At 45.3% G+C, this 22,119-nt stretch overlaps 1 protein-coding gene across 1 annotated transcript in view; it reads right to left on the bottom strand.

Moving 5' to 3' along the window:
• Positions 1-22,119, bottom strand: part of LOC122372838 (dual 3',5'-cyclic-AMP and -GMP phosphodiesterase 11-like) — a gene marked incomplete at its 5' end in the record, with an annotated part of 42,299 nt that overhangs the window by 2,900 nt on the left and 17,280 nt on the right. The window contains 12 exons of the mRNA XM_043350441.1: positions 738-879; positions 1,630-1,730; positions 4,103-4,190; positions 4,806-4,915; positions 7,084-7,251; positions 9,119-9,205; positions 9,700-9,799; positions 13,613-13,713; positions 14,226-14,360; positions 17,396-17,551; positions 18,272-18,382; positions 21,646-21,783. Coding sequence (XP_043206376.1) covers positions 738-879; positions 1,630-1,730; positions 4,103-4,190; positions 4,806-4,915; positions 7,084-7,251; positions 9,119-9,205; positions 9,700-9,799; positions 13,613-13,713; positions 14,226-14,360; positions 17,396-17,551; positions 18,272-18,382; positions 21,646-21,783 — 1,437 coding nt within the window. The remainder of the gene's footprint in view (positions 1-737; positions 880-1,629; positions 1,731-4,102; positions 4,191-4,805; positions 4,916-7,083; positions 7,252-9,118; positions 9,206-9,699; positions 9,800-13,612; positions 13,714-14,225; positions 14,361-17,395; positions 17,552-18,271; positions 18,383-21,645; positions 21,784-22,119) is intronic.

Raw genomic sequence — 22,119 nt, 5'->3', positions numbered from 1 at the left:
AGATGCGTATTGTAACGAAACTCTTGTAATTGTTTTACACAAAAGCTTCGAATGCTATCCACTCATACATACTCAATAAAAACTTGAAGCAATTGATACACAATCCCATTCTTCTCAACCGTCCTCTGAACCGGCCAAGGTTTCTCAATAGCTGCCACATCACAATCAGCATCACTCGGAGTCATGCCCCGCTGATATTTTATCCGTCGTTTTCATACTCACTGGTGATGTCTATGTAAAGTAGGGAATATTTGGAAACCGATAGCAAAAAAGGCAATACTAAAAACCCAAAACAACCTGTATGTCTAATGACATTACTTTATTTTACAAAATCCGAACCATCTCATGCATCTTATCTTTCATATTACAAACAACATACCCAAAGAATTAGGCTTGAAATACCAAATACCAAGTAGGTATGTATCGCTTTGGTATCGGTATACCAAAAAGTTGGTATCCGATTGATATGTTTACTAAATACCCAGTTGTGAGTTGGTATCGGTTTCGTATCGGTAAATTGGTACCTGATTGACATCCTAAACATTCACTCTTGGATGAAATAATAATGAATTGGTGTCTTACCGGCTTTCGGCAACATTGAGCTCACGTTTGTCATCTAGCTTACCACTAACTTATGATAATTATCTCGCTAGATGGCAGGCCCGATCCTAATGTCGCATATTCCTGTGTTAATTTTTACGAGACACCAATCTACTATTATCTCATCCATGACTCACCCGTCTCTGGACTGGCCACGGTTTGGCAATGGCGGCCACGTCACACGCGGTCATCAGCATTCCCCGGAGCTGCTCACGGCAGCCGTCCTGGCCCCAGTCGAAAGTGCCCGCGGACAGGTGCTGAAAGAACCCGCCGCGCTTCCTGAAAGACGGGTGGGGGGTGAGTAACTTCCTGCTGGAGGAGGGGGGGGGGAGTCGATTGTGTGAGTACTTCCCTGCCGGGGGAGGGGGAGGGGGTCGATTAAGTTAGTAATTTTCTGAAAGGGGAGGGGAGGGGGTCGATTGCGTTAGTAACCTCCTGAATAGGGGAAGGGGAGGTGATGGTGTGAATAGCTTCCTGCAAGGGGAGGGGGGTCGTTTGTGTTACTAACCTGAATAGGGGAAGGGGAGGGGGTCGATTATGTGAGTAACTTCCCTGCCGGGGCAGGAGGTGATGGTGTGAATAGTTTCCTGCAAGGGGACGGGGAGGGGTTCGATTGTGTAACTTCCTGTGGGGGGGGGGGGGCGGGGAAGGGGAATCGATCGTGTGCAAAAACGGGGGGGGAGGTAATATAGGTGGATGAGTGCATGTAAGTTGTTGACAGTGGTCCTCTAATAGCGGTCAGAAACATGAAAAAGTTTTAGATATCTATTGTTTGAGAATATTTGGATTCCAAATCATTCTTCCGAGAGATAGATAAAGATTGAAATAGATAAATAGATAGATAGATAGATACCTAGATAGATAGATAGATAGAATTAGAAGATGATAGAAAAGTACAAACAATGACTACAGACAGCCAATGATAATTATTTTCATACATCACAAACTTGAATGTCATCCTAGCAAAGCAACACCTGAATCCCCTTAGTACTCCAGTTGATATCCCCCTCGTACTCCTCAGAAACTCACTTGAAGTAGATGGCGAGGTCGGTGGAGAGAATGGCCGTCTCCACCACCTTGATGAGGCAGCTGTACTCCTCCGGCCTCAGACTGTTGAGAATCTGGACACCCTGCGAAATGATACAGGTCAGGTCAGGTCAGGTCAGGTCGGGTCAGATATTCAGAAGGTTGTACTCCTCCGGCCTCAGACTGTTGAGAATCTGGACGCCCTGCGAAATGACACAGGTCAGGTCAGGTCAGATATTCAGGCAGCTGTAACCTCCGACCCCAGACTGTTCACTGAATTATACAGGTCGGGTCAGGTCAACTAGGCAGTCGGACCAGGAAATAGCGTGCGATTGTGCGATTTTTTTTTTTGACTTCACGAACTACTGGTGATCCTATATACCTACAGCTACATACCAGGTATTGAGTGGTATAGCAACAAGACGCGGAGATGATGTGTGTAATGCCAATTTTCGGAGTCCGAATACGCCAATCCACAGCCACGTTCCCCATTTCTGCACTAACCTGCGTGTAACAATGTAAAGCACGAACATCAAACTTCAAAGCAACATAACATTTGTCACATACAGCGTCTTTTATGTGGGCATGGCAGCCCTAACCTGCGTGTAACGCAGCTATGAAAATACATCATACTGGCAGTAGCGGCGGAACACCTTCAATTAAGGGGCCGGGGGGGGGGGGGCACTGCCGACTTTTGGTCCCATTCTTTCCATGCAACGTCCATAGGGCTAATGTTAAAATGTCAAAATCAAAGGGGGGCACGGTGCCCCGGTGCCCTCCCCGTTCCGCCGCCTATGCATACTGGCCATATCCAGCGTTTTCTATCAGGCCCTGTCCGCACTAACCTGCGTGTAATGCAGCTATGAAAATACACCACATTTGTCACATACAGCGTCTACTGTCTGGCCATGCCGGCACTCAGAGGTGCAAAAACCTCTTCAGCTGTCACATACTTTGCCAGTGGCACACAGACTCTGTCACGCAGCTTCCATCAACCAGGTGATGTCAGCTGACAGAGTTTACATTGAGATGACTGGATGTTACTTTTCCCTAATCTCTGAAATATTGATCATTTCTTGAATCTTAACATATTTAGGACAGGTTCCAATGATAAGCACTCTTATTGAGCACCTTGAGACCTGACATTTATTTCTACTGTTCTTTTCTCAACAATATTCAAACATTAAAACCCTTAAAACACCTGCCTTCGGACTGTGATTATACAAATGCAATAAGTAGGTGTGCATGAACTAAAGTACTTTTAAAAGGCTAAATTATATGATAATTCACTTAAGATTAATAAAATTAAGTTGGTTTAGAGGCAGAAATGACACACAGCCTGGTACACGGCACCCTACACAAAGGAAAGCATGAAAATGGGTAAGTGCCTATATGCCGCAAACCAAAAACATTGTCAAGTTTCTAACTAGATGTCAGGTATGGTCAAAGCTATGGCCTAGTTTAAAGAAGGTAAGTACCTACATTTTTGATAGGTACTGAGAATTATTAGAAAAACTTGGATTATGTAAAACATGTAGGCTCTAGCACAAACAAAAACAGGTTATTATGCAAATATAGCCTGAAGGTTGACGGAGGGGCAGCATTCGAGCTGCCCAACATTTTATTAATTTTCCCCCCAAGGTTTTGCACATAAAAATGTGATGCCAACCTTAATCTAAAATATTTCATTGATATGATTCAAATAAAAATGTGAATGCATCCTAAATACATTTTTATCTATTTCAATTTTGACAGCAGGGTAGACAGCCAAAATTGGATTCTCATATTCACTTATGCCAAATTTTCTGACTGAGTTTTTGTATGCTGACAGTTTTAGCTGAATCTCACCTCAAGGCTCTGTTATTGGCTATTGCTCGTCTTACATCATGCCATCCTGGTCCACATGCTTCAAGACTGATTGAACTATAAATATCACTATCCACAGCATACATCTTGTGCTCGGGGCATACAAACAGCCCGCACATCTTGCCCGCGCAGCCGTAGTAATGCTGTTGGATCCCATACTGCCTCACCTCACCTCCCCAGCCCGGCTAAGACACTCAAAACACACTGTCACAAACTGTCACAGCCGGCGTGACAATCCGCCAGCCCCTCGCCAACTCCACGGCCAGGCAATGGGGATTTACAATGGAGACAGCCGCCGTGTGACAGAATCCGCCGGCTTTTTGCAGCCCCCCGTAAATGCGTACAATTATGACGCAGCCGTTACGATTATAATCCACAGCTAATTTACTGCAAAAAGTAAACTTACTGCAAAATAACAAATGAATAAAAGTGGAGCCCCGTAGTAGCTACCTATCTTACTATTCGCAGTTTATATGGAATATAGAACCGGACACTCTAATTGGTGTCTACTTGACTGCAATCTGTCACGTTTCATGGGCTAAAAGTGCTATCTCTGGCACATACTCTGGTTGGCGAGTTGGCAGGTTTTTGCACCTCTGCCGGCACTGACCTGCGTGTTGATGATCATGACCGCCCTGTCAAAGTGGTGTCGCTCCATCGTGGACGTGCTGTACAGCTGCGCCAGCGGAGACGACACCCTGGAACAGACAATGAACGAATGTGATAAAAAGTCGGGGTTTAAATGACAATATACGATCATAGCGACATCCTGAAAATACACCAGTCAGCTATCCTATCTTCAAAGCTCACATAGGTCTCCCTCAGTCGTCTAACAGACTCGAGTTAGGACTAACAGTCAGGACTAACAGGGGTTGATATTTCACCAACTTATTGCGCCTTGACGTTGATATCTCATATTTACATGCTCTGGAAGCTGTAACAACTCCCTGATCTAGGGGAATTAATGACTAACTCACTTGGCCTGGAAGCTATTAGTGGTATCCCAGTGGTCCGTAAAGAGTTGGAGTGGCTAACTCACTTGGCCTGGAAGGAGTTGGTAGAGTAGTTTTATAATTAACTCACTTGGCCTGGAAGGAGTTGGTGGTGCCGCAGTGGTATGCAACGAGTTATATAATTTACTCACTTGGCCGGGAAGGAGTTGGTGGTGCCGCGGTGGTCTGTAAGGGGTTGTCTATTTACCTCACTTGGCTTGGAAGGAGTTGCCTGGAAGGAGTTATATAATTAACTCACTTGGCCTGGAAGGAGTTGGTGGTGCTGCGGTGGTCTGTAAGGAGTTGGAGTTAATAACTCACTTGGCCTGGAAGGAGTTGGTGGTGCCGCGGTGGTCCAGGTCGTGGCACAGACATGCGATCAGCAGACCGAAACACTCCAGGTCACCCAGACGGCTCCACCATTGGGTCTTCTGTGAAAAAAAAAAAAACAGACTATCGGTCAGTGACGCTCCCCACGATACGTCCTTCCGGACCAAAAAGAGTGATCACGGCTTCGAAAAAAAAAAAACTCGGAAAAATCGATATTATAAAAATATAATATAGGGATATTATCCCGGCAGTTGCTGGGGTATTTCGCCACCCACCGTTTGCTGGGGGGGGGGGGGCGTTAAACGCCCCCAGCCGATAACTCGAGAACCAATAGGCGCAGCGAAACGCACGAGGCGGCAAACGAAAGAACGCGACGAGACGCTTCAGATGAGTACTTTAAAGTTGAATTTTGAGGTCACAGGTCGGGTCAAGGTCAGGTCAAACACCTGAAATCGGGCTTTCAGTAGCATGGACTTCAGGGCTTCCCAATGGGCGCCTCTCGTCATAAACTCTGTCAAAACGGTGCACAATCCATCATGTAAGGCCTACAAGAGTGTCAGCTCCATGTAGGGGTCAGTCAAGCATAGGTCAGGGTCAAGGTCAGGTCAACCGGGTAGGCACATATCCCCGAAAATCAAAACTGATATTCGCAGCCTGTGACACATGTTTTGTGGGTAATTTGGAGCGTAGAACACGATGGTGACATTCATTTTATCATATGTGTACGTGGTTGGCTCAAAAAGTTCAATTTAAGAAATTCATGTATCATGGTCGTGAAGTAGTCACGAGAAATTGCCAAGATTCAGTTCAAGATTTTGGAAACTGCGGAACGATAATCAATAATCGGAGATAGCCATTTGATTGTTCATGATATTGGCAGTCTAATGGCGTTTACGGCATGTCTATATGTCTATTCTGTGATTTTATATGATTTTTTGAACATATGCCGTTTTTGGTCGAAAACTCAGAAATCATGACGTCACTAAAACCTCGATATCTCAAAAATTTTCCGACCGATTTTTTTGAAACTTTGTCACAATAAACTTCAATCAATTCCGTACAGGTACCCAAAATTTGGCGCGCCTGCGGCGCGCCGTTTTTATGCTATGGCCCGGCGAAAAAAGTGGGGGCGTTTAACGCCCCCCCCCCAGCAACTCGCGGGTTATATCATATAGGTCATATCATATGGGGATATTATACAGGGAAATCAAGCTCAAAACGAAAACAAGATACAAGGGCTGTACTAAAATTACGCCGATATTGAGAAAAGATACCTGACTGTGAAATCAAAATTAGCACATTTGGTGTAAAGTATGTGGCCAATAATTCCTATGACATTATCCCAAAATAGTTGATTTGACGTAACAAATTTAATTTATACGATACTAAATCAGTAGGTATAGGCTTGTTATTCATATGCTAAAATTTTGCATCGCCTAGCCTCTAAGATAGCCCCTCCTCGCAATCGTTTACTCCAATCGATAGAGTACAGCCTCTGACATAACTCACCTTCAGAATGGTGTACATCATCTGACACACGTTGAAGGCGTGCCGCCAGTTGTGGTACGTCACTGGGCGATAGTACAGCCTCTAACACAGCTCACCTTCAGAATGGTGTACATCATCTGACACACGTTGAAGGCGTGTCGCCAGTTGTGATACGTCACTGGGCGATAGTACAGCCTCTAACACAGCTCACCTTCAGAATGGTGTACATCATCTGACACACGTTGAAGGCGTGCCGCCAGTTGTGGTACGTCACTGGGCGGTAGTACAGCCTCTAACACAGCTCACCTTCAGAATGGTGTACATCATCTGACACACGTTGAACGCGTGCCGCCAGTTGTGATACGTCACTGGGCGATAGTACAGCCTCTAACACAGCTCACCTTCAGAATGGTGTACATCATCTGACACACGTTGAAGGCGTGCCGCCAGTTGTGGTACGTCACTGGGCGATAGTACAGCCTCTAACACAGCTCACCTTCAGAATGGTGTACATCATCTGACACACGTTGAAGGCGTGTCGCCAGTTGTGATACGTCACTGGGCGATAGTACAGCCTCTAACACAGCTCACCTTCAGAATGGTGTACATCATCTGACACACGTTGAAGGCGTGTCGCCAGTTGTGGTACGTCACTGGGCGATAGTACAGCCTCTAACACAGCTCACCTTCAGAATGGTGTACATCATCTGACACACGTTGAACGCGTGCCGCCAGTTGTGATACGTCACTGGGCGATAGTACAGCCTCTAACACAGCTCACCTTCAGAATGGTGTACATCATCTGACACACGTTGAAGGCGTGCCGCCAGTTGTGGTACGTCACTGGACGATAGTTTTTCTTCACCGACATCAGCCAACGGCAGAACACTGTCTGGTCTATTCGGAATCGCTCCAGGAGACCGCAGTCGAGCATCATTCGCATACAGGCCTGAGGAACATAAAATCCAGTGACGTAGTAATAAACATGACTGCAGACTAGCATAATACGCATACAGGCATGAAGAGAAAATAAAGTCCAGTGACGTCATAATGCAATGAAAACTCGGTGACGCCATTACAACTAACAGAAGTCCGGAGTTCATCAGCATCTGCAAACGTCTGAGACGTTTATCCGTGATTTCACTACACATACACGTACAATACTGCCAGAATTTCGAGAGTCGAATCATAGCGCTAAGGTTTTTCGGATTGTTAGTATACGACACTCTCAAAATAATTCGGAACTTCCAGAGTAATATTTAGTAAAAGTCCTCTCAAGGTACAGTTTCAGCTCCATCATCACCCTAAATTCTATGTTTTTTCGGTTATATTTTGAAGTGTCACTATATCTTCCGGCTACATCACACGTAGTTAAAACGCATTACCAGACATTAAAGCTTACTGTATATATTGAGACGGGTTACACAGCACATTCGGGTGGATGCGTTTCGTCTAAATGACTTTATCGACACCCTCTCGGAAATTAAAACAATACAAACACGAGAGGGTGTTTAACCCTCGCCCCGTTGGGGGGGGGGCCATTTTGGCCCCCCCCCCTGTGGTTTTTCCTGAATAGCAAGAAAACGGCGGCGCGCAGCGCCGCCAAATTTTCAGGACCTTCCCGGGCATCAATTTGACACCTTCACACCAAATTTCAAGTCTTAGGTCACCTTAGGTCAGGAGTTATTGAGGTCAAACTGAGGTCATGTTCGAGCAAAAATGAGCAAAAAACATGCAATCTTGAAACGCTCACCAAATCTACAGTTATCAAGTAATTTTAAAGTTCTTTATATGGTCTAGTAGACAAAAAGCGGCGCTACAAAACTGCTATCTCGGATATTCAAAATTTTTGGTTTTTTACCCAAAAAAATTAAAAAATTGATTTTTTTAGAAAAACAAGAAAAAAATCCAAAATTTTTCGGAATTTCGAAAAAACCGGAATATATGTGATAGTCCCAGCGCTCTTCTATATACATATTAAATTTCAGATCGATATCTCGTTTTTTGGCCAAGTTATAGCGAAAAAAACTGTTCAAAAATGATGACGTCAAATTTTTGAACTCAATTTTTAGCGATTCTAGACCACGTAGGGCAAAACAAAGACCACCATTGAACTCCCCGTGACGAGCTGCATCGATTCGATACCTATTTTATGCAAAAATATTAACTTTGAAATTTGACCTAATTTGACCTGACCTTGACCTGACCTTGACCTGACCTTGACCAAAACGTGACCTAAGCTGGCCCCAAAGGCTGCCTGACCCACATAATCGCATTTGTCATGTAAAATGGACCATAAAACATGTATCACACGACACTTTCATATTGTGACCCCCCCGTGACCTGACCTCTGTGACCTGACCTGGTATCAGTGACCTCAAATAGCAAAATATGTGTTTGAAGAACATTTCCCATCGATGATTTTCAATGAAATGCATTTTACTCGATTTTACAACGCATTTCTTGAAATGCCTGTAAACGGTGAAAATTGGACCTTTGACCTGACCTGTGACGTCATCGGTTTGACCTAGGTCAATAAAATTGGGTCACAAGGTAGTTCCCTGTTGGGGCTATCCAACGCCGTTTACCGCTTGTCGATATGTTGCGTGGTTCTCGAGATCTTAGGGGGGGGGGGGCCAAAATGGCCCCCCCCCCCCAACCGGGCGCGTTGCTCGGCAGAGCCCAACGGGGCGCGGGTTAATTTCCGAGAGGGTGTCGATAAAGTCATTTAGACGAAACGCATCCACCCGAAAGTGCTGTGTAACCCGTCTCAATATATACATTTGTCTATTGCTACTCAACTCATTAAAGCTTACCCTCAGTGTATCATCATCGGACAGCTTCAGGTCGTCGAAGGCGAAAGAGTCTAGCTTGAGACAGCGTGCTGAGGGGATTGGCGACTCCTGTGGAGGAAAAAAACTCATGTCAGAGAGGCCATCCAATGACATGTGGAGTCTGTCAGATGACACATTCTCTCAGCAAAACTAGTGCTGTGTCCAAAAAGATGTTTAGAGTGAGGGTCGAACTTAGGGAAAACGAACTAGAGTCTGTTACAAACTGTGTGAGCGTGTAACACTAGCCGGAATAGACACAATGCATGATGTTTCAGACAACCACTATAGATTCAAGATTGTACGGGACAGGACAATATCATCTCGTAGTGGACTTTACAGTCAGTCTTGAAAGTACCGCGCATCGGCGTGGTGGATCTACCAAGTACCAAGCCCACTGAGGAAAGGCTGCTAAATTTTAGAGTCACTGAAACAATTGGCCTGGGGGATGGATGAGGACGTCTATTGGCTCGATGACTCTAAAATTTAGTAGCCCTTCCTCAGTCGGGCTTGATGGATCCACCGCACCGATGCGCGGTACTTTCAAAACTGACTGTACTACTGACCTGAAGTCGCAGGGCCTCCTCCAGCGGTGCCGTGGCGTGGTAGCTGAGGACCTCCATCGTCACTTTCTGCTTGGCCACGGCAGTAGTGGCCTTCTCGAACCTACAGATCGACAGGAGAACTTAGAAAAACACGGAACAAATAGTGCATGGACGCGTCTCGATTATTAAATCTTCATCAGCATGGCATACCCACAAGGAAAACAAGTCAACAAGTTTCAAGTCATTAACCCTCGCCCATGTAGGGGGGGGTTGGTGCAACCCCCCCCCCTGAGGTTTTTCTTAGCTACACGCCGAACCGTTTCAGATAGCCTGCTCAAATTTTCAGTACCCTCTGGGGCATCTTTTGCGCAACTTTTGGTATTTTTTTGTCAAGGTCATGTCAGGTCACGGAGTTATGACGTCATAAAGGGAACAACCTCCGGCCAGATTTACGCTAAATTGGAGATTGCTTCACATTGGTATAAATGCCGACTGACCTGACACACTGATGGATTGTTTTAGAATCACAACTGGCTGATTTGACATTGGCACAATGTCCGTTGACATTTTGAAGGTTACTAAAGGTCAAGGTAAGGTCAGTGACCTCGGTTGACCTGTAATGACTTTTTGCACTTGTATGCCTTTTCGGGGTATTTTGATGCCCTGAATTCGAATTTGCTATCCATTCCAGGCATCGTCGGTTGTTTCTTGTAGTTCATTTTGGGTCAGGGTCAGGTCAGTGACGTCACACGCCTGACGTGACCCAATGCTACAATGACTACAATGACTTTCGATGCTCCCAACGCATCATTTTTAGAGTTATGACATCGAAATACACACCAAACGATAGAGAATTGATCAAGGATCACGATAGTGAAGGTTTCAAGTCGATATCTCTTACCGTTTTGCCGCAATCGGCGCGGAAATCTGAAAAAGTTAGATTTTTCCGAAAACTTGACCTTTGACCGGTCATAAGTAGGTCAAATGTTGACCTAGGACCAAAAAATATACCACCAATCGCGAGATCTCGTTGAGAGCAATCCGTTGGTCTTTTCCGCTAAGCTCTACGACGCTCCGTTTTCAAACGCCAGGGGGGGTCGCACCAACCCCCCCCCCCCCCCCTGCATGGGCGAAGGTGGCAAAACACCGTTTACGGGCGAGGGTTAAGAAAACAAGTCAAGAAGTCAAGTCATTTCTGTCATCAAATTTTGATGTCAGGGAGAACTTCGGTCATTACCAGGTCACCATTCCCGTAATTACCAGGTCACTGTGATAAAGATATCGGACCATAATCAAGCCATCTAGTTATCAAGTTAACATCATAGGTTACATCAAGTTAACATCAAGTTAACATCATTAACATAACATAACCTACGATTTAAAGGAAAAGGGCCACCTTTAACATGGGGATTGAAACTGAGATAGCCATCTTGTAGCCCGTGTCCGAAAACCCTCCAGTCTATCCCCTTACGGCCGATTTCGGCTTCCATTCGTAGGTATCAGCAATTTTAAAAGAGGAATGCGTCCTTATCCCAGGAATGCGTCCTTACCCTGTAATACAGCCACCCGCGGCGAGGCTTTGGTTTTTTACCAATCAGCTCCAATCAGCTCAGCTTTAACCAATCAGCTTATCTGACACAATCCGACGAGTCTGTCTTCTGAACGCTGATTGGCTTGAGTGTGACGTCATCGCTATGCCATCATACAGTAAGTGCCGTAGAGAGTATCGACATAGTACCAAAGTATGTTTAATAGTTTTAAACACTTTTTCGCGTATTGTGCACTGCTGGCACCAGTTTTAAAAAGAAAATGAAAAATTATAATGTCAAAATGAAAAACAACGATATCTTCATATTTCACGAAGGTGGGCCCTTTTCCTTTAAAGTTGTTTGCTGGATGTGCATGTAATTATCAAATCATGAAGCCATTATCAGGTTATCTGATGATCATATCATATCATGAGATCATCGGATGATAATGTCAGTAGGTGAGCATCAGCAATCAACATCATTATATCAAATGATTAGGTCATCATAAATAAACAACGTCATCGCTAGGTCATTTCCAGGTTATCAAATTATCAACACAAGAACACAGTACAGATGATCAAGGGTAGATAGCACACGTTGTCTATATAAGCGGAACACAATGCAAAGACGCATGTCTTGTCGCGTTTTTAGGTGTTACTAGGGTTACCCGCGTGCTCCGCAACGCGAAGGGGGGATTTTTTTGACCCGTGGGTATTGGGTTGGTCTGTGTCGATTTGGTTGGTAGATATCCATTTCGTTCGATTGCTTTTTAACGGCCAAGCATTTTGTAAGAAAACAAAAAGATACATCGCATCGAGGTGCCCGTGTCGTATTATCATGCGTTCTACTTAAGAATGATTCGAAAACTGGCGTGAAGTCTTTTGAGGGCCATCGATGAATTTCGCTAAAAATGACAGTGTAATGGTTTAGAACATTTGCATTTTTAAGAATACTGTTATTCATAATGCAAAAATGAAGACTGAGCCTTGGACAGAATTGAATGCTCTTTCCAACGGTGCCATTTTTAATTGTCAGAGATATCAGATCATTGAGGAAAACCCGTGTGATTAATGAAGTGGCACAAAATTGACAAACACTATTTTCTCCCGTGATTTGTACCACCTTGATTTGGATCAATTAGCTCTTCACAATTTTCCCATGAGAGGCGGTACATTTCTCTTGCCAACAGGCGTTGTTCCAACTCGCTCCGTTTAACGGTCAACTAAAAATAAAATTAATCCCAAAATCCGTCAAAAACTGCAATTTTTCAATAAAAGTATCCTCATAGGGGCACGTGGCGCGTGCCATCCCCTGCAACGCACACCGATCAATAGCCCATTCGATTCTCTACACGATGCTGTTTTCCCCGTGCCGATCGGGCGCACGGTTACAAAGATGTTGCACGGGGATCGGACCCGTGTGGGGCAAATTTAGCCATTTTCGCCCGATTTTGCAAGCCGATTTATACATGTAAAGTCTATGACGCGAATTCGCACTTTTTGAGCACGCGCCACGCGCTCCCTACCAATCCGATCGAGCCCAGACCCCTCAAAGGCACGTCGCGCATCCTTGATCTGTAAGTTGTGCAAATTTCAGCGCGCTAGGTGCAACGGTCTGGCCTGTAGTCCACGCAAAGCACCACCAAGTCGGGACCTCGGTAACGGACAGACGCACCCTCCTCAAATAGTAATATAGATTAAGTGTTGCCGGTTGCGTTACCCAATCTCAGGCCAACCATGCAAAACATAGCCCGGAGAAGGACCGCTCCGGTTGTTTTTTAATAGAAAAACACAATTCTAACGAATAGTGTTTGTCTTTTCAAACAACCTGCGGTTATTACTGTTTCGCGCTATCATACGCAGCGCGTTAGTCAAGTGTCACGTAATTACTGTTTCCAGTAGTTCTAATATAACGACTTTGACCTTTTGCAGAAGTTGAATTGTTTCGTAAGTGGCAGTATAGTGCCGAGCTATATGTGCGGCTCTAGGGCAATTTGGACGCCAGTATGAGAGGATCAGTGCGGCACTTTGGGGACATAATAAACGGACTTTTGGCAGCACTTGAGACAAACTCAAGATGTGCGCACAGTGCCCTCTTCTCCTGTTCTGCTGTTCATCTGTTCGCTAGCGTTAATTTGTTTGTTAAATTAATGGTTCTAGTATGTATTATTGTGTCTGAAGCTCTTTCATTTTTATTGTGCTATTTTATACCTATTCTATAGATGATTTGTTGACTAAAATATTACCAGTCAAAATTAACCCATTTATTTTTGTAAACATTTCGAAGAAATACCATAAAAATAAAAATAAATGTATCGCTTCCAGTTTACCTCACAAAGCACTTAATAAGAGTAAGCATTCACATTTTAAAGATTTTGATTTTCAAAACAATAAACATCGACTCACATGTGTGTGTTGGTGACGCCGATACCACAGAAGATGGCGAACGCCTCCAGGAAGTTCTCATCGTTCTTTGTGAACGGGAGTCCGTCAAACTTATTCACCAGCTGATGGAGAGAAACATAGAATGTCGTATCATTTCCTGGATTAAATCATGATGGCAAATTTTACTATGTTTCCTTTTTAGATCTCTCGGTATTCGTTAAACCTTTGCCGGATGAAGAAGACATTATATTCCGGGGGAAAATGCTCACCAGTGGCAAATGCTGAAGGAACTAACGTTCGACTTTTTTGGTAGAGCATAGTAAGAGTAAAGTAATATTGACAAAGCATGCTGTACAGTCGATGCGTTATACATATATAATAAAACTGAATGCATAACAGTCAGAAGGTAAACGACTTCGATAGGGCGTAATTTATGTTCACAATAAAATGAAAAAATAACACTAACGTGGTAAACTGTACATAGGACCATTGTAAAAATGCATTTCTTTATTTCTATAATAATCTCAATACCATTTACTACCCATTCTAGTTATTCTAGCTTTTTATTATATTCTAGCTATTCTATTCTGTTCTATTCTATTCTATTATATTATATTATAGTCCAATATATTACCTGTATCACACCTATAGTCCGGTTGGCCGGAGATATGATTGGTAGACACAGTATAGACTGGTGTTTGAGTGGCGATCCTTCGTCCACTGAGGGCTCGAACAGGTCCGACTGGTACACGTCAGCCAGGTTGATAGTCTGTGGGGAGAGCGTGACGTCAAAATGACGTCACAGAGGCAGTATGACTGGTACACGTCGGCCAGGTTGATGGTCTGTGGGAAGAGTGTGACGTCAAAATGACGTCACAGAGGTAGTATGACTGGTATACGTCAGCCAGGTTGATAGTCTGTGGGAAGAGTGTGACGTCAAAATGACGTCATTAGTGGTCAGATTGTCGGTTCATTAAATCGTCCTGAGTGATAAACGACGGCCAGGTTGATGGTCTATGAGAGAAGTGTGAAGCTCGATCTCAAAATTAAGTTAATTCGAAAACACATATGTTCACTGTCTAAATATAAAAAATCTTTAATTATCACCAAACACCAATGGTGTCGACAAATGTACAACTTTTATATAAACACAGAAATGGTGAAACCGAGTCTTTATTCACAATTTACTCACTCACTTTACTCACAAGCCGCCCGTCGAATGCAAAATGCTCTTTACTCACCCTCGCAACAAAGAACTTCTGTCTAGTGTAACCCGTCCTTAACCCTATTCCTGGCGGGCTCCGCCGGGACAAGAAACTGGCGGGGGGGGGGGCCGATTCGGCCCCCCCCTGAGATCTCGAGAACGAAGCAAGATAGCGACAAGCGGTAAACGGCATCGGATACGCATGGACAAGATCTACAATTTTTACTAAGCTCATTTTCAGGTCAGGTCAAAGATGACGTCACAGGGGTCGAAAAAGTCAAAATGGCGGCGCTAGATATGGAGAGAGTTTTTCTCGAATAACTTTCGAATTAGTCAAGATAGGAACAAACTAAGGGCATCATCGTGATCCTCTCGTCAATCCGCATCGAATGATATATATGTTGACCTCGAAAGGTCAAGGTCAAAGGTTGACCTCAGGTCACGTGACCTCGAGGTCATCATGTATATCATTCGATGCGTCTTGACGAGCTGAACACAATGAGACCATCCACGCGGCTGTATCTTGTTTCTGTACGGAGTTATTGGCCAAAAACCTTTGGTGACCTTTGATGACGTCACATGACCTCACAGCTGCCCAACAGCAAAACAGATCTCAAGGTAGTGAAGGTTGATCGTATATGAAGTCATGTATGGTATATGGGGCCATTCCGACCCGTTTTAGTGGTAAAAACAGGGAGTTGATTTTTCCCCCATTGACTTATAATGGGGAGGTCGCGAAACTGACCTGACCTTAGGTCACCGATATCAAAATTCCGAGATATACAAATTGCACATACTGGTACCCTAACTAAAGCCTGAAGAGAAGAAATTGATCGGTCAAAAACTCTAGCTCTGGCGTGATTGCAAACTTTTCTGAGGTAGGGTCACCAAACCGCCTCTGGTGACCTGACCTGAGGTCAGATCAACTCAAAATTTTCAGACATGTTGCGTAGAAGCCTTATAGGAAAAGTCAGAAAATTTGAGCTTCCTAGCTCAACGCGTTTGGGAGAAATAACCAAAAAACCTCAGGGGGGGCTCCTGAGGCCCCCCCCGCCAGGAATAGGGTTAACTCACCATTACCCGATGTAACGCGGCCTCTACTCACGATTATACAGTATAATCCTCCCTTTACTCACGATCATATAGTATAGCCCGCCTTTCACTCACAATTACCCAATGTAACCCGCCCTTTACTCCACATTAAACCGATGTAACCCGCCTTTTACTCCACATTACCCGATGTAACCCGCCCTTTACTGACTATTACCCGATGTAACCCGCCCTTTACTCACCCTCCCTGTGGTCGCCAACTGTCCAATGAAACTCACACTTAACTCCACATTAACCCGCGCCCTGCTGGGGGGGGGGGGGTGTTTGAACACCCCCCCCCCCTGTGGTTTTTCGCGGATATCTCAAAAACGGCGGCGCGGAGCGCCGCCGTTTTTGGTACACCTTATCATACATCAATTCTACACATGTTGTGAAAATTTCAGACCAAGGTCATTCAAGGTCAGGTCACCAGGTCACTTGAAGTGACCTCACCTCATAAAAAGTTTCAATGTCTGCCATAGCTACACCGAGTGACCGATCGCTTTAAAACTTTCAGCGATTACTAAGAGCAATAGCATGTACAAAATGTATATCTCAGAATTTTGATATCGATGACCTAAGGTCAGGTCAATTTTGCGACCTCCCCATTATAAGTCAATGGGAGAAAATTGAAATGCGCCTCTTTTGGACGAAAAGCATTATAAACACTCCCAAACACTGAATTACAAGTGGTTTAGACACACTGAACATGAAAATGGTGTCCGTGACCCCTGGTTATGCCCCTGAGGTCATTTTAGGTCACGAATGGTATCTAACAGTTTTTCGCAAATAACTTTTGATAGAGGCATGCTAGAGCGATGAAAACGCCTTAGATGTGTTCAGCTCGACGATACGGATCGACTGATATGCAACATGACCCTTTCCGGTCAGGTCATGACCTTGACCTGAGGTCAAATTTTCAAGTTGACCTTTCAAGGTCAAGTTATAGTTCATTCGATGCGTCTTGACGAGAGGAACACGATGCCGGTAAAAGTAAGCTCGTACAAGGTTTGGGTCAAAAGTTATTGCAGAAAAACTGTTTCCGAAAAAATCGGCTATTTTTGCAGTTTTTACCCCCTGCAGGCAAAACCGTTGACGCTAGGTCAAATCTGAGAGGATTACTCAGAAAGAGCGTTAATAGGGCTATCGAATGCGCTTTTCCGCAGCGCTGTAGCTCTATTGGTTCCCGAGTTATGCGTTGGCTTGTTGGAAATTTTCGACATTCGACCTGGAAATCGGCGAAATTTTGCCTTCAATGACCTCTGGTGACCTGACCTTTGACCTGACCAAAAAATTGACCGAAGTGATTTCGTCATTATTTTATACGCTCTTTCGAACTCCGCCTTCCGCGTATCGCTACGTGGCCCAGGAGCCGAGTTAGAAGGGGGGGTGTTTGAACACCCCCCCCCCCCCAGCAGGGCGTGGAAATCCAGGACCCCCAGCAGGGCGCGGGTTAACCGATGTAACCCGCCCTTTACTGACTATTACCCATAAACCCGCCCTTTACTCACCCTTCCCGTTGTCGCCACGCGTCCGCTGATCCCCACATGGACTGGAAACCTCCCCTCGTGCGGCTGATCCCGCGTCTCCGATTCCTCCAGGTCGGAGGACTGGATATCGAACACACGGGAGAAGGTCCCCTGGCAGGATTCGTCCACTAGCATAACCTGGTGACACAGAAGAGGAGATATGGTAACACAGATGACACGGATGGATGACACAATAGCCGTTTTCATGACGGCCATCTGGTACACATTTGGTGCAAATTTGGTACAGATTAGGTGCAGATTTTGGTCAAATTAGGTTCAGTGTATCTCTTAGTAGCTATCAGCTAGGGTTGCGCTAATTGCTTATATGCCTGCTTTGTCATATTATCAGAGAGCATCATCGATTAAAACACTGAAATAAATTTATAAAATTAAGATATTTGCTGTTAAAGAGATTAGGTACAGATTTGGTCAAATCAGGTGCATTCACCGGATAGCCCGTCGTTATCATGTTATGTCTGATGGTAACAATCAACGAGATAAGAAATAAGAATACGCTTGGTGCCACATGCTGACAAATGTCACCTAGTTGACAAATAGTCAGGTGAGATGTGATGAAACAGTGAACATTTACAATGATATGACGCCGTGTCATGTTACGACATACGCCAGCACCACATGGGGAATGTGACACAAGCGATGACCAAGTTCATTACGATGACACCTTCTGACACATTTTACGACATGATAACAACGGAGACAAAACGGTGTTGCCTCGACACCACCTCCTTGACTGAGCCAAGAGGAATCAGACCTAAGGACCAACCAGTCACTACTGCGCAGGACTTGACTGAATCAGAGTGGATTTTACTGTACCAAGATGGATCTAGGTGCACCAACCTGACACCGCTGACACTGTAGGAAGCTCAGCGCGTGCACCAGGATTCTCTGCACGACGCGTTCGATGGTGCTCTGCTCCTCGAAGATGATACGGGCCAGGTCGAGCAGAACCTGTAAGGGTGAAATGGCGGTGGTTAGTTATGGGAAAATGAGTCTTATGCATTGATGCAACAGTAGTTGATGCGATGGGGTTGTATTTTGAAGTGTCAAGATGAGAGAGATTGCAAACATCTAACAATTGATTTCAATTATCATTGAATAAAACACATGTGTGAATTCTCAAGAAGAAACAATGTCCAATTCAGCATCAGATATTGCTCGAAGTACAAAAGGTATCATATTGACAACGCATTTTGCTGATAACCATTCTCAATGTCTAACCATCATCAACATCTAACCATCCTCAACTATCCTCTAAGCTAGTACCTGCTCATCACATTCATATGTCCTACTCTGTCAACTTGATTTTTATGACAGCTCATTCGTTCGCACGTGTGCCACAACGCATGCCAAATCAGATACCCAAACCTGTACATGACAGCACTGCTAACTCTCAGAAACCAGGACCGTTCTACTCAGAATTGGCTCGCCTCGCCGACGAAATGCTTTAAATTATCGCAGCATAGTCAGATAAACCCTAAATGGTGCGGCCTGAGGAAAATAGTGGCGATTTAGCGATTTGGGGGCATCGCTGACTGACACGCAAGGGCTCAGGAGTCAGGAGCCGTTATAAATTACAATGGGTTAACGTTATTGAGGTTGCTACATAAGCGTAGGAACCATGGGTGCAAGGGTGCAGCTGCACCCACAATATTTCTCCAGTGGGTGCAGACAATGTATTCTGCACCCACAATAATCTGAACCAAAAACCCCTTTTCTCATCAGCACTACTTTCACTTTCCATGCAGCACGGCAAATTCAGGATATGTTGCCCACTAGGTATCCATCTTTCGAAGCATTTGCTTTTGTGATGGTCTTCAAAACTTACATTTGTGCTGAAGAAAAAAGGGATGGAGCATGTGATTGAACACATACCGAGCCGATGACCCACTGTCACAATTTTTAGCCCGATATCTTCGAAAATGGCTAAGTTGGCCGCTTTTACTTTTTGCGGTAGTCAATATTATCAATTATCAATATTATAAATTAGCCGGTCCCGTAGCTCAGTTGGTTAGAACGTTGGACTCCGCGCGGTGAGAGCACGCGTTCCCGGTTATGGCAGTCCGGGTTCGAAGCGCGACGGGCGCTCGACATTTATGGGCCTCCTGACAGGTATGGTTGCGGTTGGTGGCAGGCCGTAGCCAGGCGAAGTCAGCGAGGGGACCGGCCGTGCGCGGCTTTGTGCGCACGTTAAACTTTGGACACTAAATTCTGCCATGAATCGGAATTGCGCGATCGGAGGGTAGAGGGCAGGGTCATCGCAACAAGCTTCGCTTAGCGGTGGCTCTGTCCTTGTGAATCCTTCCCATCAAAAGGTTCGGACTAAATTTATATTAAGAAAAAAAAATATTGACACGTGTCGCACGTGTGCGGCGTTTTCCAGCTTCTAAGGTGTAGGAGTGGGGGGGGGGGTGATCGAGCTAGAGCTTCGCGGAAAAAAACGAGGGTGTTGCCTGTGACGAGAAGAGGCCGATGATACCCAATTTTAAGGTCCTAGGTCATTGGTTGACCTTCCAGGTCAGGTCAATGACCCAAAAGTCGGGAAAATCGGGACCTGTTAGAACGTCGTAAAGGGTGGCTGCTATGTTTTTTTTTGGGTGCTGATCACGAATATCATGCTAGTTTTGATCACAGATGATTTCTTCATGCATTTAGGCCAGATCGGGTCAGGTCAGGTCAGGTCAGGTTAACCATTAGGCGTCCTACCGGCTATCCATAGTAGGTGTCAACTACCACTGACGGCGTCGTAGCATGTTACGAAGGCACTTAAACTACTTCGTTAACATTCAAAATTGGATGCTAAATTCGAAAACAGCCCGAAAAAACTACCCTAGAAACATGTAATGCTCGAAAAAGTGAACCAAGGTCATCAAAGGTCAATGACCTGACCTGACCTTCAGGTGACCTTCACACCCACCGTGATGCATGGGACGAACATACTTTCACATGTTTGGACATCTATAATCACAAAAAGACTGGAAACGCGCGGATAATGTGAGCTGACGTACGCCAAATCGCGATTCCGGCCGAACATGGTCTCGAGAATCAGGTTACAGGTCAAAGGTCTTTTGGGTCAGGGCCATGAAATTTTCAGAGTAGGTGTAAAACTGATCATCTCGAGGGTACTTAAAGCTTCGTCGCGATCGGTTGCTTTTTGCGCGAGTTATTTGCGAAAAACCATGGGGGGGGGGGGCTCATTCGAACCCCCTACACATGCGAGGGAATTAATGCTTCCAAATGCACTTATCGGTCGGTACCTTTTCGACATGGTATACACCCCCCTCAAAGCTCGTAACGAGCCTTCGCTCGGGTGTCGCTCCCTACCCCCCCCCCCCCCCCTCCCCCCGCTTCACCGGCCATGGCTGGATTCCTGCACCCATGCACCCACAATGTTCCAGCCGTTCCTACGCCCATGGGTTGCTAAAATACTCCCAAAGGAGCAGCTGGATGCCCAAGATTACTAGCGCACATAGCCCGGGACTGGCAAATCAGGCAAGTGTACGGATCTGTAAGAAAATAGGACATACTGGTGACATTTGAGTTTTCTACGCTGAAATAAAAAATGCGCCACACAAGATAAAAATAATCATGTGATCATTAGTTAGACACGCGTGTAACAACACCTGCATTATGTTGTAATTGCGTGACATTAAAGCTGTCTTGTTGGGTAGCAAAACACCAAAACAATACACTAAGCAAGATGTTTTTTGGACAATGCATGCAGCGCGGCCCCAAATAGGGTCACTCTATTCACGCGGTGGTGCCGCAGTCCGCACAGCAGAACAAGGTTCGGGAAAACGCTGAATTTTAGACACCGTCAGTCTAACATGGTCCCAGAAATGCTGTATAAAACTATGTACCCATAGTGGCGTTAACACTCGTTCACTTCTTTTTCTTCCTTTCCGTCTTATTGGAGTATTTAACCCGTTCCGTTTTATCAGCTCTATCCTACCAGTCCTGTTTTGTCAACTTTGTTCCCTAAGCACCGTCTCATCTGGTCTGTGTTATTCGTACGCTTTTCCATTTCATTCTCGACCCGTTTCATTCTCATCCCGTTCCCTTTTCTTCTCACCTCGTTCCTTTTTTACTCACCCCGTTCCTTTTTTACTCACCTCGTTCCGTTTGTTCTCCAGCTGTGAAAGTTTGTTTAGCTGTGCGTTCCTTTCCTTCTCACCCTGTTTCTGTTTTTCTCACCTCGTTCCTTTTTTACTCACCTCGTTCCTTTTGTTCTCCAGCTGAGAGCGTTCGTAGAGCTGTGCGTTCCTCAGTCCAATACCGCAGAACTGGAGATAACTGGCGAAAACCAGTTCGTCAGCGGCGGTGAACCGGCCGCCGCCCTGCTTGTTGACCGCCTGGGGAAATAGAAACGACGGGAGATGTTAGGGGGGTAAATAGGGAATGGTAAGAAGTCAGTGACAAAGGGGAATAATGCGACGAAGAGAGGACAATGAAGAGAGGTAGGCAGTGGTTAGTTGCAAAAGGGACTTTGGAATCAGACGACGAACGGGTCACGCCCCATTCGTCGCACCTGCGCCATTTTCGTCCCACCTGCGCCACATCCGTCTAACCTGCGCTAATACCGTTCCACCTGCGCCAATACCGCTCCACCTGCGCCACACCCGCCTCACCTCCGCCACATTCGTCTCACCTGCGCTAATACCGCTCCACCTGCGCCACACCCGTCTCAC

The sequence above is a fragment of the Amphibalanus amphitrite genome, unplaced genomic scaffold, assembly GCF_019059575.1.
Source record: "Amphibalanus amphitrite isolate SeventyFive unplaced genomic scaffold, NRLGWU_Aamphi_draft 001406F_arrow, whole genome shotgun sequence".
NCBI classification, from domain to species: Eukaryota; Metazoa; Arthropoda; class Thecostraca; order Balanomorpha; family Balanidae; genus Amphibalanus; species Amphibalanus amphitrite.
This window is presented reverse-complemented; position numbering and strand designations above follow the sequence as displayed.